The sequence below is a fragment of the Rhipicephalus microplus genome, chromosome 2, assembly GCF_043290135.1.
Source record: "Rhipicephalus microplus isolate Deutch F79 chromosome 2, USDA_Rmic, whole genome shotgun sequence".
NCBI classification, from domain to species: Eukaryota; Metazoa; Arthropoda; class Arachnida; order Ixodida; family Ixodidae; genus Rhipicephalus; species Rhipicephalus microplus.
The window spans coordinates 136,715,414-136,732,437 of record NC_134701.1 but is presented as its reverse complement, the minus strand read 5'-3'; the positions used below and the strand labels follow the sequence as shown (position 1 = coordinate 136,732,437).

At 43.2% G+C, this 17,024-nt stretch overlaps 1 protein-coding gene across 1 annotated transcript; it reads left to right on the top strand.

The window, feature by feature from the left end:
• Positions 1-9,493: 9,493 nt before the first annotated feature.
• Positions 9,494-16,873, top strand: LOC142796380 (uncharacterized). The gene is made up of 3 exons (XM_075886840.1): positions 9,494-9,678; positions 11,487-11,933; positions 15,065-16,873. The coding sequence occupies exons 2-3, from the start codon at positions 11,503-11,505 to the stop codon at positions 15,078-15,080; spliced, it is 447 nt and encodes a 148-aa protein (XP_075742955.1). The 5' UTR covers positions 9,494-9,678; positions 11,487-11,502; the 3' UTR covers positions 15,081-16,873.
• Positions 16,874-17,024: the final 151 nt, after the last annotated feature.

Here is a 17,024-nt window from a genome sequence, read left to right as displayed (position 1 = left end):
AGAGTACCAGTGGTGGGGCGCCAAGCAAAAGACCCCACGAACAGTCTGGAGGACGGCGTGAGGTGTCCAGTGAAAAGCATGAAGAGGGGCCACCTGCGAAGGCGACTTCGTTCCGACGCAGCAGCACAAAGCTGCGTTTCAACCCGATATCGGACAAACACGGCCACCTTTGTCCTCCAGTGGCATGGGCCCACCTGGAGGCTCCGAGGATGTCTAGCGTCTATGGTAGACGCTGAAGGTAAGCATCATGCCCCGGGCTAACTTCTTCTCTTTGTAGACATGGCTTTTGCACCGAAACATAGGGTGGAAACGTTAAATGTTCGAGGTCTTGCCGCCAAGCGGAAGCAGAGCCAAGTCTACAGGCTGCTCGTGGATGATGATCTGGATGTACTAGCTGTACAAGAAACAAAAGTAGACGGTGAGGAACAGACCCGGGGCATGGTGCTGAGGTTCACGGCACGTTACTATCCAATTGTAAGTCAAGCAATAGGCACGTCCGCAGACTGTGTCTTGTCATTAAGAAGTTACCGGGTCTGGTAGTGCAAGATACCTTCTCTTGCCCGTCAGGTACATTGGTTTCCTGTGATTTTGTATTCAATGAATGTCAGTAGCGTATTGTGTGCATTTATGCACCAACCATTTGCGAGGAGCAATCACTTTTTTTTTTCAAGTCTAAAACAGCACATCATTTTAAAACGGAAGTTTGTATTACTTGGTGATTTTATTGCGTCCTAAACGGGCGAGATTGATCAAACGCACGCGCAATTTACGATAAAAGTAGTAGGACGCTAGCAGACGTAATCACTGAATTCGAGCTTGAAGACGTGGGCAGCTGTATGGAGGGAACGCGGGAGGCGCATTTCACAAATTTTCAGGGGAATAGCCATGCATGTCTTGATCGCATTTACGTGTCGCTTGAATTGATAGCCCACTGCAAGACACATGCTGTCTACCCAATACACTTCAGTGATCATTGTTTAGGTAAATGTGGTATGGGAGAGAAAACAAAAGGTGTAACTTTTTCATGGGAGCTGTGAAAGATGAATTCCACTTTGATCACTTCCACATTGAATTCCACTTTGATTTCATAGATCAGGTAATGAACTGCATCAATGAAATAAAAATAGATGATGAAGCTAAACTTGCAGAACAATGGGAAGAGTTCAAAAAGCGAATAAAAATATAAGCTATTGATCGTTCTTGCGCATTGAGTTACGGAAAAAAAAGAAAAAATGGCAGCATATCCACGGAGTGAATGATGGAGAGTGGGGCGAAGAATTCGTCCGTTCATTCGTTCTTGCTTCCATCCGTCCATGCGTCCGTCAGTGTGACCGTCCATGCGTCCATCAGCCCGTCCGTGCGTGCGTCTGTTCGTGCGTCCGTCCTTGCGTTCGTCCATGCAGCCGCCCCTGCGTCCGTTCATGCGTCCATCCATGCATCTGTCTATGTGTCCGTTCGTCCATCTATTCAACACTCCAAGTACCACCATCTCGCATCTTTTCATCATATATTCCCCATATAGAAGCACCGCCATCCAGCGGACATTTCAAGGACTAAACGAGAGGTGGCACACGCACACTTTCTTACGGCTTGTGCTTCGGGTCCACTTTCCACCTTTAACCACCTCGAGTTCATGGTATATATATGCTTGTTCACTGTATTCATGGCACTGCGGCCGAACGCTCGCTAAACCTTTCGAAAACCAAGGAGGTTACGCCAAGCGAGTATGACGTAGCAAACTTTTTCAGTCAGATAGCGCTCAATGTACATGCCAATGGCTGCTAATGGGAAATGAGAGGCGGAGAATTCGGATTTTACTTTCTTACAGCTTGCGCTTCGTATCTACTTCCCAATTTTAACCACCTCGAGTTCATTCATGGTATATACAAGTTCATTGTATTCATGGCACTGCGGCTCAATGCTCGCTAAACCTTTCTAAAGCTAAGGAGGTTACACCCAGCGAGTATAACATAGCAACCCTTTCTTGTCAGATAGTGCTCGATGTACATGCCAATGGCTGCTAATGGTGATCGCAGCGTGCACGTTAACTAAAAGCCGAATGCTCCTGTCTCTAATTCCCCATTAGCACCCATTGACATGTACATTGAGCACTATTTTTTATTGTTCAACAACGCACAGAAGTCTCTCACCGGCACCACCTTGAAGGTCAAAATGTTATACTTGTTACAAACTACGGGGGACGAACGGGTGCCGCTATAAGGAGTTTCGCCCCTAAAACTCCGAATGACCTTGGAAAGACTAATTGACTTGCAGTGCAAACAAGCGAAAGAGTATAAAATTGACATACGCAACAGTAAGCAGAAACTTGCACTGCATGACGAGGAACGCTACCGTGGTGCACTCGTCCGGGCTAGGACTGAGGCTTTAGCTGCTGGAGAGACGCCCACCAAAAGGGCGTTAGGGGTGAAAAAAACAAACGCTCGACGGAATCATATAAAAAAAAATAGAGAAGGATGGTCACAAAGTAACCGATACCGACAGCATTTTATCCGTATTTTCAAGTCATTTTGAAAACCATTTTGCGTATAGACAGGTAGACCTAGAAAGATTTAATGAAGAATGTTTGGGACGCATGCCACATGTCCGTGAGGAAGTGAAAAGCCTTTTCGAATTGTCTATATGTGCATCTGAAGTTCAACTGGCGATGGATAACTTAAATCCCGAGAAATCTGCAGGACCAGATAGTCTTTGTGCCAAGTGGTACAAATGTTTTAAAAGTGAATTGTCTCCAACACTTGCAGGCGTTTTCAACGAGGCATTTCAGGAAAAGAAATTACCACCGTGCTTTGGTGAATCACGTACCTTTCTGATTCCGAAAACAGACGAGGTTGAAATCTCAGGCACGTCAGAGCGTACAGGTCAATCGCACTGACAAACGCAGACTACAAAATATTGAAAGTTTTGGCCGCTAGACTTCAGACACTAATAAAAGATACCGTCGGTCCACAACAAAGGTGTGGAATCAAAGGTCGGTCTATAGTAACAAATGTTCATAAAATGCGGTCCGTGCTCGAATGCATGGACATCAGTCAAGCTCGTGAGGCCATACTCAAGCTGGATCTAAAGAAAGCGTTTGATTGCGTTGCCCACAGTCTTTTGTTTGCAGTATTGGAGCACATTATTGTTGGTAAGATAAACATCGACGGTGTAGCCATGGCATATCGTAATGGTAGCACGAGACTAATTATCAACAAGACATTGACCCCCCCCCCTCCCCTATTAGAATTGAGCGCTCAGTGCGGCAAGGTTCCCCTGTTAGGCCACTGATGTGTTGCATCTATATTGAAACATTATGTTGGTCGATATTGCAGAATGACATCATTAATGGGTTTAGAGTACTATCCTCAGAGGTCAAACTACTTTCACACACTGAAGATGTGATTTGTAGCACTTCCTATGAAGGTATTGAAAAATAAATCAGAGCTTCTAAATCTTTCGCCAAAGTTACAGGAAGCCTTATGAACTGGGGTATATGCCTCAGCTTTTGGCATGGATATTGGCCTTCAACCCCTGATTTTTCTCAGCCTTTAAATGAACAAGAACGCCAGGTAAATATCTCGAAGTTCCACTCGAGTCATACAAAAGTACTGATGAATATTGGACACAGCAAATGAAATAAATAAAGAGAAAATGAATAGGTGGATCGCAACTTATCTGTCCATGTTTGCAAGGGCTACTGCATGCAACTGGTTTTTCTGTGTCTAAGCTATGGTATGTGATGCAAGTGCTGTACTGTTCCCAGGTCAATGTGCAAAAATCACATCAGGTGTTCGCAATATTTGTGTGGGGGTCTAACTGAGAAAGATGCAGTCACACGAATTTGTTTAGACGGGTGAAGCGTGGAGGCCTTGGGCTAGGACATCTGTTTATTTAGCAGTTAGTAAATAGGGTTTTCCTTTTTTGCGAGACAGATCCTTTCTTACTAACAGTGTATCAAACAAGACTAAGTAGACTGTGGCCGGAGTTCGTTGTGAGCACTCATGTTACCACAGGGGCTGCGCAAGCATACATGAAGGAAGTTGTGACCTGCGTGCGGTTTTCGTGTGTTTGTTTTTCAACTGACTACCTGTGGTTTGTTGGAAAGAAAAAAACTCTACAAAAATTTATGTGACACTATGCTCCCCATCCCGCTGTAAAAAGCGCTATATACAGCCCGCAAGGGTCAGAATGTACTTAAACGAGTTAAAAAAATTCTGGCAGCTCCAAGTGCAAAAACGTTCTTTTTTAAATTACACACCGGAACACTTTCTGTAAGAACCTTCCTAGAGGACCGTGGGTTTTATATGTCTTGGGGATCTCACCGTCTAATCTGTAAGAAACCGGAAACTATCGACCATCTTTTCCTGCACTGTTGGGAAAGAGTTTATTTTTGGGACGTATTACAAAGGACAATCAAAAAAGAGTTCCCGTTAGACCCTCATGGGATCAGGTATTTGGCAATGGAGAATGAGGGTGGATTATCTTCAGATTTTATCATGAACCCTGCTTCGCACAGAATATGGAGCTTTACAATGATTGGATTTCACTGTGACCCTGACAGGAGACCAGCAAGAGAGTATTTTAAAGAAAGTATCTCAAGATTTCTCGAGGTAGTAAGAACCGATGAATGTGTACATTTGTGGGTAGAAAGCGTAGAAGCCCTACTGACCGTGAAGGAATTCCAGGATGTGATGTGTTCTTGTAATTATTGACGGCCTCAGTTATTTTTACTTTTTTATTGTTTGTTGTGTATTGTAGTATACTGATCTTAGCAACCCGTTTGTGAACCGGAAATAAAGAAAAAAAACCGGCGTAGCTCAGTTGTAGAATACTGGGCTGGCACCAGCCGAACCCGGCTTCAAGCCCCACTGTGTCATTGGTGCTAGGGTTTTTTTATTATAATTTTGCGTGATGCGGTTACGGACACCAGCGGCGGTGGCGGACAAATGCACGTGACCCGAGTTGTGATCTCATAACAGCTTTCGCTGTAAAACAAGGAATTCGAAAGAAAACGCAATGACACCTCCTTCCATTCGCCGTGTGGGCACTGGCGTCTTCGAGAAATGCTTTGGAGAAAGAAGCATCGCTGATGGCACACGGCACCACACACCCAATTCTTTAAGTGGTTTGTGGCTTTCGCAATAAGAGAGAAAAGCCTATATTGAACACAATAGGCCGGCAATTTGGTCTCGGTGGCTTTAGGTGGCGGCTCGTAGTCCCTGGACGCGGGCGGCATCCTCAGCCTGCCGGACGGCCCAGAGTCGGTCGTTCAGCTCTGGGCTTAGGAAGGCCGCCTCCTAGCGGCGGCGACGCCGACGAAAAAGGTCCCCCGAGGCTACCGCTGCCGGGGTGGCGTGAGGAACGAGTGAGCTCGAGGCTCCCTGTGGTTTGCTATTGACGGCTGCTATAGGCACATCGCGATTGGTGGCGTTTCCACGACTGTCATCGCCGGCACATTCCCAGAGCATGTAAGCTCCGTTTTTTTGCTTTTGCAAATGGGTGCCGCAAATAATAAAGAGAAAAAAATGAGACGAATAGCATTGCTCGTTCAATTGATATCAGAAAACACATTTTGAAAACAACGCTGTTAGCGCCCATTTTGCAGTATGCAATCATTTTCACAATAAAAATATCCCTGCTTGAATGAAAAATGGCAGTAGAAATTGTTCTCACGCTCCAGCATAGGATCATTCAAAGACATTCCAGTTATGCTTGAACTTGCACAACGGGATGCGGATGGCAAAGCGATTAGCTCACTTTCAAGAAGGTAGCACTGAGTCTCGCCCTCAACAGAAATGCAGAAATCTAGCGTGCATACCTCACCGCGGACTGCTAAGGTCATAGTACAAAAAAATTCTTGTTGTAAACACGTCTCAGCTCATTTCTGAAAAAAAAAACAAGATACCCGTGTCCGCGGTAGTGTCGCCGCACGGGCGATACCTCGTAAAAGTATTTCGCTACTGAGATGCAAATAAATTTTTGAAAAGTATCTTCATACAGCAATACAGATACTCAAAAGTATCTCTGAAAATACTATCGCGATACTTTTGTATCACGGTACTGATTACTCCTGGTGCAGGGCAAGGACACACAATATATTATAAACTATTTTAGATGGACTGCAAGATGGTTTTCAGGGCCGTAAATAGGGAACAGTTAGGGATACTAGTTAGTGAACAGCATCTTAGCAACCTGCGATTCTCTGGTCAAATTGCATTGGTGAGTAACAAGTGGCATTTATTGCGAGATACGATTACTGAATTGGTCAAGGTAAGCAGCGTTGTAGGTCTGAAAATCAATTTGAAGAAAACTAAAATATGTCCAGAAGCCTCGGTAGAGAACATGGCTTTACGACAAGTAGCAACACACTGCAAGTGTAAATGACCGGAAGTTACCCTGGTGCCCAGTCATGAGAGTAAAGTAATGAGAAGATTAAGAGTGTTGTGGGCAGCGCATTTGGCAAGAATCTTGAAATTTCAAATGAAAGTTTGACACTACACTTAAAGAGTAAAATATATAACATCTGCATCTTATCAGTTCGCACGAATGGAGCAAAAACCTGAATGCACACAAAAAGGGGTCCAACATATTTATAGACGTCACAGCAAGTTACGGGAAGCAAAATGATCGGCGTAACCTTAAAGAATAAGGAGAGAGAAGACCGAAAAAAAGGTAACTTTCAAGGTTCGATTTCTTTTCGTTAAGCACAACATTAGTCAGAACTATCAGACACAATAAGGAAGGAGATCATAGGGTATGCCATTGTACTATCATTTAAATGTGAGTAACATAAAGCGGACGTGAACTTAATGCTAACTGGTACCGAACCTGTGACATTCGAATAACGCTTGTGATTCTCTACCAACTGAGCTACAGTGGTAGTTGATCTTCCATCCACTTTAAGGGCTGCATTTAAACGCGTAGGTGCATATAAATGGCGCCGCTAGTGGCCATGACAACAAGTGTGGAGCACGTTTTTTTCTACCTCTTGGTGTCTCGAAGCACATCACCTTATTACGAGCTGGCAGCTGACCAATATTGCATCGCATACTACCTGAAGGCACCCTAACTACCAGAAGGAAAGCTTCGCTATGAAAAAAAGCGAAAATGGCAAATTTACTTCTCTTCGCTTGCTTGTCTGCAAGTTTTCATTCTTGAAAAAGGCAGAGTGTGTGAGGAAACAAATGAATGTTGAGGACGTCTTAGTATTAATTAGGAGAGAAAAAAGTAAATGTGCTGGGCATGCAGCACCAAATCAAGAAAGATGACCACTAATCAATGAGAGTATCAGACAGCATCTCGAAAGAAGGCAAGCGAGCGAGATGGAGGCAGAAACTCAGCAACAACAGGAACGTGTTGAGTAGAAAAACAATACAATTGCGATTTCCCTACAATGGGCACAGTCAGGCTGATGTTGATGGTTCTGCCATGTTGGAAGTCACTGCACAATTGAGAACACCAATCAGATACATCTCCAGAACCTTAACGCAGCATCGTGATTGCCAGTACATTATATATATATATATATATATATATATATATATATATATATATATATATATATATATATATATATATATATACGTGTGTGTGTGTGTGTGTATCACGCCGAGATATATAACGGCTCACGTGTTGTGGCGTCGTATTCTCTGGCTGCCAACAAAGTACCTCGTCGAAATATATAGGGGTTGCTATATAAGCTAGCCAATAAGTTTTTATATGCTTTATATGATGAGGAACTGTGCCTTCTCTTTAACTCAACCACTCAATTTAGGTAAACTTCCTGAGCATGAATTCACGATATCTATAAACACTCGAACAAATGTTATTTTGTACCTAAAATGAATGTTATACACACTGAATGAAAGGTGTCGTTTAGAGCTGTGTTATTACTGGGTGCGGTACAGATACTCTGCTGTTGCAGGCAAACGCAAGACGGAGACTACTACAGCCATTATCGTCTTCTAATGTTCACAAGGCATAATAAAGTGACAGACTGTTTACGTGGTTTCATGATGTGTCCACCGAAAGTTATTACACAATGCTATATCACAACGGGCATTCCCTTGGTGCTTAGGCCTCAAAGGTATTTTGCCTAATGTAAACTGTCACAAAAGGTAAGGTCACCTGGTCAAGAGTCTGCATGTTGTAGTGCATTCGTGAAAGGACACAGTGCATCTAATTGCTGCTACCAACACAGTTTGATGGATTTATTATTCAAACTCCAGTAACTTTTTGTTGCCACCTTTTAAGATTCGTTTTCTAAAAAAATCTACATTACTTACGGTTGGCTAATTTGGCATATATCACCATGGCACTGACGAGAAAACATATTAAATGTTTATTGCAATTGGTGTAATTCACCGTTGCTCTCATCACCGTTGTAAAGAGGCGCTGAAACTAAAGATTTCGGAAATAATGGCAATTTGGGTTCCTTCAGCATGACCTGAATCTGAGCACATAGGTCCATTTGGCCTCCTTCAAAATGCATCTGCCCCGTTTGGGATTCGAACCCGTCCCCTTCGGCTGAGCAGCCGAGTACCGTAACCTCACTAGACCACCATCGTCATTAAGCCTAGATAGGTACAGTCCTCACCTCTGCACATATGCATATCTCACGCGAAAGCGGTTGTAGCCTTTCACAGCTCGCTCACTGTTTTTACATGGTTACTTTTTAGTAGCAGAGCAATAGAATAATTTTTTATGATAAATTTTGGTCCTTCCGATCTCTTTTCTTGAGTCACCCCTCGGAGTGCTTGGGGCAATGCATATGCATAAAAATGTAGAATGAAGCTAAAAATTTATGATAAAATGGATGAATCGTTACATGTTAAACCATTACTACATGGTGTTTAGCGTTCCAAAACCATCATATGATTACCAGCGACGCTGTAGAGGAGGGCTCCGGAAATTTCGACCACCTGGGGTTCTTTACCGCACACCCCAATCTGAGCATACGGGCCACAAAATTTCTGCCTCCATCGAAAAAGTAGACGGCAAAGCAGGGCTCCGATCCCGCGACATGCAGGTCAGCAGTTGAGTATTTTAGTCACCAGACCAACACGGTGGGGCATTTTTTCGTTCGATGCAGCATGAACCATTTGCACATTATTGCATCGTCTGATTTGTTTTATTAACCGTGGCAGTCTGCCACACTGACATGTGTGATGTGTGATGTTAGTTTGGATCTGTCCTCCGAAACCACGTTTGTCTCAGCCTCGATTTGTTTACGAGCTGCATCCGGTCTCCATGCGGAGCACCTTTCCCGCCAATGGTTTCCGCAACAACGTGCCTTGCGTATTTTCCGACGTAGCGTCTGATGGGATTCATCCTGGAGTAAACTCCCAGCCTTCGTTGTTGCGTCCGGGCTATTGTGACGGTCTCTCTCTCAAATGGCGTCACGTGGAAAATGGAGGACTGTGCCTCGGCTGGTGTTTGATGTGCGGAGAATGCTCGTTTAGGGCGTCCATTAAAGAAGAAATAGACGAGGATATGAAAGTGCGTGCTTAAGATGTGTACACGGACGTGAGCGCAAGCACTGACCCTGACCCTGGTGCGCACTCCCAACGCACGCTTACGTGCTGTGGTATTTCCCCGCAGGAAGGACTCGAAGCTGTATTATATGGCCTGCAAACGTCCACCAGTGACCAGTTTGTCTCTGTCGCCGGCGTGCCAAAGGTGAGTTATGAATTCATGCCACCCTGACTTGTGGGCTCATGTTTTTGTTGTCGGAGCTCTGTGTGTTATGAGAATTACAACTTCTCTCGCAGGTCTTGCCACTAGAAATTCATATCACAAATGTTGCAATATTTATTTTTTCTTCAACAATACTGTAGGTCTTCGTACAAGCCCATACAGGAAGTGGTTAGAGAAAGTATACATGAGCATGGACATAGCAAATCAAAAAACGAAAGCAGAACACAGAATGCCTCAGTAGATAAGGTTTCATAATAGATCAAGAACATTGCGAAAAAATCCAGAAATGAAATCACACATCAAGAAGCACTATACATATGAACAAGCTTCTGCAAACATTTCTCTCATGTTGATAGTCTATGTACTATCAAGAAAATATTCCAGTTCTACAATAAATACAGCGATTTCCTTGCTCCCGCGAAAAATAATTAGTAGCTTACATTGCATAGCTGGGGCCATTACGATTTTCATTTAACTATACTTCGTCTACCGATAGAATAACGACTGCTTCTTGTGTACGCTTGGCTGAGATTGCACAACACATAACATCTGTTTCCCGTCAGGGCACCTACGTGACATTATATATGCTACGTTCAACACAATGTCAGAAACCGCGAGCACGAAAGGCACCCATGGCAACATACTGCTGACTCGCTCGCTCACTTAGTCAAATATTCTTTTACGACAGTTACCTTAGGTGTGAGTACTTAAGCGTAGCAGTTTCACAGGTTAGACGTGGGCTGTGCGCCTTGTAATTGTACGTTGCACGTTTACCACTTGCTGGAGATAAAGCCACTGCATTAAACGCAGCGTGAACAAACGACCCACGCAATACTTAAGCTGACGAAAGTGAAAAATGGCTTCTTCTAGATTTTTTAACACAAATTGATCCACATACGAAAACGTGGCATGTGTACTTGTGCTGCAAGCTAAAACTACGCATGCTCAATCGTAATTATGCAGTGGGAACGACGCAAAACGAGATATTTTTTGGTGGCCACGTTTTCGTTAGGATTTCTTTACTACGTTGAAGGTGCGTAAAACCAACCAGCACAAAGCAACAGCTCTTTAATGGTGAGATTGACCATAACACTGTCAGTCCCGTGACGAGGGTGGGAATAGAGGCATGATACTTGGTACACCTTGCAGGTCACTGATTCATGTTTTTTGTCAACACGGCCACATCAAGTGTGAGGCAAATGAGATGGCTTTATGCTCTCCCGTAGTAAATCACCATGCAATCTAAATCCTTAACCAGTTCTAAAAACACCTTACCCTCACGTCAATCACGAGTCTCCAGAAAACTGGTTACATTGCCCGCCTGCGATTTAATATTTTGAAAGCATTTGCCTTGCTGCCGCAACGGCGTGTAAGTCACATTGCATTTATTTACCATAAAATAGTGTATTAACAACGATAATCGTGTTGATATGCTTTCTTGCATAACTTTGATTCTTAGTGGCAGTTATATAGTCTTAACGAGGAAGGCTCGGCGCTATACGTTGATTCATTCTGTGACTATTTTGGTATACATTGCCTACATAATAGGTGCACTGTTTCACCTCGGCGCCCTCGTTTCTAATACTCGATATTCACTTATTAGTATATAAGGCTGCGGCATTTACATATCGAAAGCTTTGTTGCTTTCTTTTGGGGTAATGTGTATTCATACCAGGTACACTGAACTGTGATAAAACGATATCTACTATATACAAAGTAAGCTTTTAAGCATGTGTTCTAAACTTTTCAATGTTTGAACTTTGTATATTGCTTTTCTGTCTCTTTTACAGAGAATAAAGTGACGGTATGAAGACCCACGTATTGCTTCTCGTGCTATCGGCCGTGCTTTTGCACGAAGTGATGGCTGGAGGCTATGGTGGAGGAGGCGGCTACGGGGGCGGTGGTGGCTGGGGAGGAGGATATGGCGGCGGAGGTGGTTGGGGAGGTGGGGGTGGCTACGGCGGTGGTGGAGGACACGGTCATGGTGGAGGAGGCTACGTACAGCCGGTACATCACGTGGTTGACGTCAACGTTCAAATCACCAAGGAAGTGCGTCACACTCGAGGCGGAGGGCATGGATACGGTGGAGGTCACGGATACGGAGGAGGTGGATATGGAGGTGGTTATGGAGGCGGTTATGGAGGCGGTTATGGAGGCGGTTATGGAGGCGGATACAGCTACGGAGGAGGTGGTGGCGGACACAAGCACGGTCTCTTGCACAAGCTCAAGCACAAGCTGTGAGTATTTATCATAAGAATCATATATTATTTCCATGTTGTGGAGTCACAGTATTCTATTACAGTGTTACTGACTGCAAATAAGTTGAACACTCCAAAAGCATCGTTTTTTAATTCGAGGAAAGCTGTGGAGCTAATCGCTCTTCAAGTGAGCTGTTCTTCCGAATCGATATGGTACGCCGGTTGCAAAGTTTGCAATTTTTTAAATTGCGGATGCATTTTCAGTCGAGCTATGTCAGCTATCCATTGTGGTCCGCGGTGGTGTCCACGTGCCAGCACTTGTCATCTTTTCGCTTCAATCCCTCTCTCATAGCAACAGCTGCGGGTGCGTGCACTTAACCTTGCCCCTAGCAACCGAAGCATGTGGCGTGGGAGAGTGTGATAGGATAGGAGCAGTGCTTCGCTGCTCTTCTTTCACTATTCGCTCCCCCCCCCCCCCCCCCTGCGCCTCACTCTCGACGATCTCTGGCTGGGCGTCTCTCAAGGCGATGGAAGAAGTTGGCGAAGGCGAAGGTCTGACGGGAACAGTACTCTCACTCGACGAAAGAAATGCACTCGCGTTTCCTGACGGGGAGGCGGGGGGTGAATTTTTTGCTCTCTTTCTGACATGTCATGCGTTGGTGCTCAGGGGAAAACTAATGGAAAGCGACTAAATAAATTGCTTTCGTTTGCCCTTTGTCACAGTAGATTTCAAAGCTGAAGTTAAAACGCACATTGTCCTGCTTCTTCAAATTTAACCTATTTCAAGAGCAATCGTAAAGCCGTTCCCTCGTGGCTCGCGGTCTAAGTCGCTTGTGATGACCAAACGCAGTATCTAAGTTATGTCAATTTTTACAAGGAACGTTTAGTTGTGTCTAAACGACGTTTGTGCATTCTCACTCGTTCAGCACTACCTCATTTGTTTCCATGAACTTTGCAAACAAGTACTAGTAGTGTGGTGCACAATACTGATAACCACATAAGGAGTTTGACATGTAGGAACAAAAATATAATCTCGGTTTCTTTAATCTTCACCTAAACCTATGTACATGCGTGCCGATGATTTTCTTTCTCTTTAAGTGCTGCCGCCATTGCGGGGTATCAAACAATTTTCTTCAAAATGAGCAGTGCGTTATGCATAAATGATCGAGAAAGCACATTACTGATTTTTATGTAGCAAAAAAAAAGTCATGTGCTTTAATGGCATGAATAATGCCAGTAGCCAGTGGAAATATTCAGATGTAGGACCACTTACTTTCTAACAGCCCAGGAGCGCGAGAATTGGTCATAAATTTCAGATTTTATGAGTGAACTCTGTGAAAAAACTGCTCATTATGCCGCCACGAGGACGTTATGTGTACATGCTTGTCCCTACATCGAATGTGAGCTTCTTCGCAAAAATTATAGGCTAATTTTAAATTATACTATACTAAATTATACGTATAAGACAACCGAATAGAGACGACATTTTGCTGAAAAGTAGGTACTTTACGAAATAAGGGAAACACTATTCGCACGAATGATCTAAACTTTTAACGATGGCCAGCTTAGGCCTCCTCCTCACTCACTAGTGCCTAGACCAGTGGTTTTAAAGTCTTTGCAGCTAGCTGGTCACGCTCACAAAACTTGGTCCTGCAAGGCCTGGAACAGTGAAAGAGATTGGAGTCGGGGATATAGGATAGGCGAAAATCGAACAAAATGGGAGCTGAAGGTTCTATTGAGAAGTAGGCATGTCCCATACATTATGTATGGGGCACTTGCAAAAGGGTTTTGATGAAAGTTTTTCAGAAATGTGCCCGTACTGATCTCTATGCATGGACGCCAACTTGAAATTACAAAGTTTCTGCTCCGCGAACAGGCTTTACACCACGGGGATTGCATAAAGTGCCTCAAGAAAGAAATTACTGGTAGCAACATGTGGTTCATGAGAAAACTTAATGAGGAGAAATTATGAGACGAAGAACGTCAGCTGCGTGGCGGCCCACAACCAAATGTCCGTAGTCGGCATGTTTCATGCTCCTTGTGTATATGGTACACCACCGCCCTGAAACTGCGTTCACCCGAGCCACAAAATGGAAATCAGAATCGCGGCATATACAACCTTCACATTGAGACCTAACATGTGTCTATATATTGTCTTAGTGGTTGACAAAAGCCAGTGTTACTGCTTGGTCGTGAAGTGTTTTTACTGCTGTTGTTGTTTGCACTAAGCTATTTCGAAACTAAAAAAAAAACCACACATGATTCTGCCCGCGATTCCTTGCGTTTAGAACGAAATTAAGAATACTGAACGATCCCACTGGGCGCGTAACAGTTAAGGGTCAATGTCATCTTGCTATACTGCTAATTCTTCTTTATGTTGGTTATAGCAATGCACACTGAACCTACATATGTCGTAAGAACACAATCTTAAAAGATTGAACAAACTTTGAGGAAAAGCGTGGCATTAGACGTCACGTTATTCGTTTGAAAAGTAGTGCATACAGTAGAAAATTGACATTATTCCAATTGCTCTTTCTGTTTGCAAAACACTTTTAGGCACCATGCTCCTTATAGAAGTACACCATGACCATTCTATTAACCAACCCCCATTTGTTTTTGTAATCAGGCTGACTTTCAGGTCAGTGAAGTGTGTTACAAATGGTCAACCTATTTCTGGCTGAGTTCATTGAATCGCATTGTTTTGCAACATATCGCACAGAACATTATCTGCCAACAATCCTGACGCTTATGTTTTGTGGGTCGCCAAATGCACTTTTGTTGCCCCTTTCTGCGAGTGCTCCGCAAAGCTTTCGAATAAGTATAAAAGGCATCGACCTTACCGTGTTTTGTTGCTATTCATGCCAAGACCTACTTTTTTCAACGATAGAAGTTATTTAATACTCATCTCACAAGATGCTATCCAGCTCTTCATGTGAGTGGCTCGCCGTCACTCAAGCAGTTTATGCTTTTTCGAAAACATCAGTGCACCTATGGGCGCTATCTATAGCAACTAAGTTCCTTTTCACTAGTTGTTCACGAAAGAGAGCTAAACCGGTTCGTAAGCTTTATATGAAAGAAGTGTTGCATACGTTGGCGTGGTATGTTCACACAATATGGACTCTGTTTGAAGCAGTCCCTGATTTTATTTATTTATTTTTTTCGCCATGCAGGTTTCATCATGGATGAGGAGCTAAGACGACTGAAAAACTCTAGCTTTCAAGCAACCAACTGCATTTCTTTATGGTGAACGAAGCCACTGCGATTTTGTGTGGCCTTATTTAGGTTCATCAGGTCTGTGTACATGGGGAGTGAACTGTTACGTATAAAAATGTTACAGCCCGACGTACTAAAGAGGTGACATTATTTTAGAAGTATAGTATATGGTCCCAGTTAGTGTATTTATTTTATAAGTGAGAAACTGTTCGACACCACGCTGGCACTACTGGCACTTCATCTCACTGACAATTAACTTATTGACCAATGTAATATTGCTGTTAGCATGATTTGTAACCCTACTGGAGGGTTATTGCATTGCTAATTGATGACTAATAGCACATATTTTAAATAGAGCGCCTCATGTGACACGCATGCTTGAAACTGTTCCCGTTCATTTCAATATTATTATAAGTATGCTTCCCATGCATTCCTTCTTGAGCTTCCTTACTTGTAAGAAAGACAGACATAGATATAGTTCTGTACGCAAGTCATGTTGCAGCCCTTTTATGTTTTCTTTTTTTTTTCACATGCAATGCAGCAAAATATGAACCCCAATTCACCTACCCCTAACCTGTGTACTACTGTACACAGGCTCGCCTTATATGTAAGTGAAATCTCTATCATCAGTACTGGCTGCAACTTCACCCTATCACAATAGAAGAGTGGCAACTTTTTAGGAGTAGGGTGACTGAGATCAGTCATTTTTCTCGAGAAAAAGTTGTATCACCACCACTGCCGCTTTAGTTGAGTGTATATTCACGTATAAAAAACCTTCTTTTGTTGTATGCCACAATAAATTTGGAAAAAGTGCTTTACATCTTGTGCTAAGATTTATATGGTTTTGGTAGTCCGAGAGCTCACATGATTTTCATTGCAATTCTATTAAAATTGGTGCAATAATTTGATTCTCAAAAGCCACTGTGTCATTTAAACTCATTTACCTCTCTATTTTCAGTAATAGAATAGTAGTTTTAATGCTTTTGAAGCAAACCTGGTTGCGCATTTTTACGGTCCTGTAGCGTAGAAACATTGTTACGTAATGGCTCATGTGCTCGGATTGTCTGTGATACTATACTCTACAGTTACGCAGCCTGGGCCTTTTTGCCCTCTCCGCAACGCAATATATACCATGTAATATTTCTTTTTGCTTGATATGCTATCTTGAACGCCTTTGTACAAAGTCTGCTACTATATCTGTATATACCGATTGTGTAAAATTAATTTGAATGAATATGTACGTCTATACATTGTACTTTTTTTTTGCCCACCGTTAAGCAACGTCTTTTCGGTGAAGCGGAAAATTATACGAATGCCGTGCATACCAAGGGTAGGTGCAGCGTTCTGAATTTGGTGATTTCACTACAACCAAAGCATCTGGGCGGACACAGCAGGTCTGCTCATATTTTATTCCTGTGGCTGTATTGCAAATGGTTGAACTAAAGAGTTTTTTTTTTTAGTAAGAGCAAAGGCTCTTCCCTACAATCAAATAACGTTACCATCAATCAACTAACCAACCAACCAAGGGCCCTGTATGCAGTGCGGACATGACACACCTGCTTACGTCTCTACATTTTCTGAAGTATGTGGAATTGACGATACGCAAAAAAAACACCGTCAGGCGGTATCTATACCACATTTTTCAAGTTGTCCCGATGTATTTCTTGTTGATATGCAGATGATAGTAAGATTGAGAAAAGCAGTGTCAACATAGCCACAGATGAAAGATGTTCATGTTCATGTAATAAACATCGATGGATACAGAACACCTCGGCGACTGCTATCAATTATTTGTCCTCTTTTGTAGCCGATTGCATTTTGCCAAGTTGTATGGCGATACACGCGCGCAGGGTTTCCTCAAGGGCATGTAGGAGGGAGGGTGAAATTTCGTCGCATCACCTCCTCTCTATTGTGTCC

What these genes read in the sequence shown, in the direction of transcription:
- LOC142796380 (XM_075886840.1), top strand. Translation starts at nt 11,503, where the DNA reads ATGAAGACCCACGTATTGCTTCTCGTGCTATCGGCCGTGCTTTTGCAC.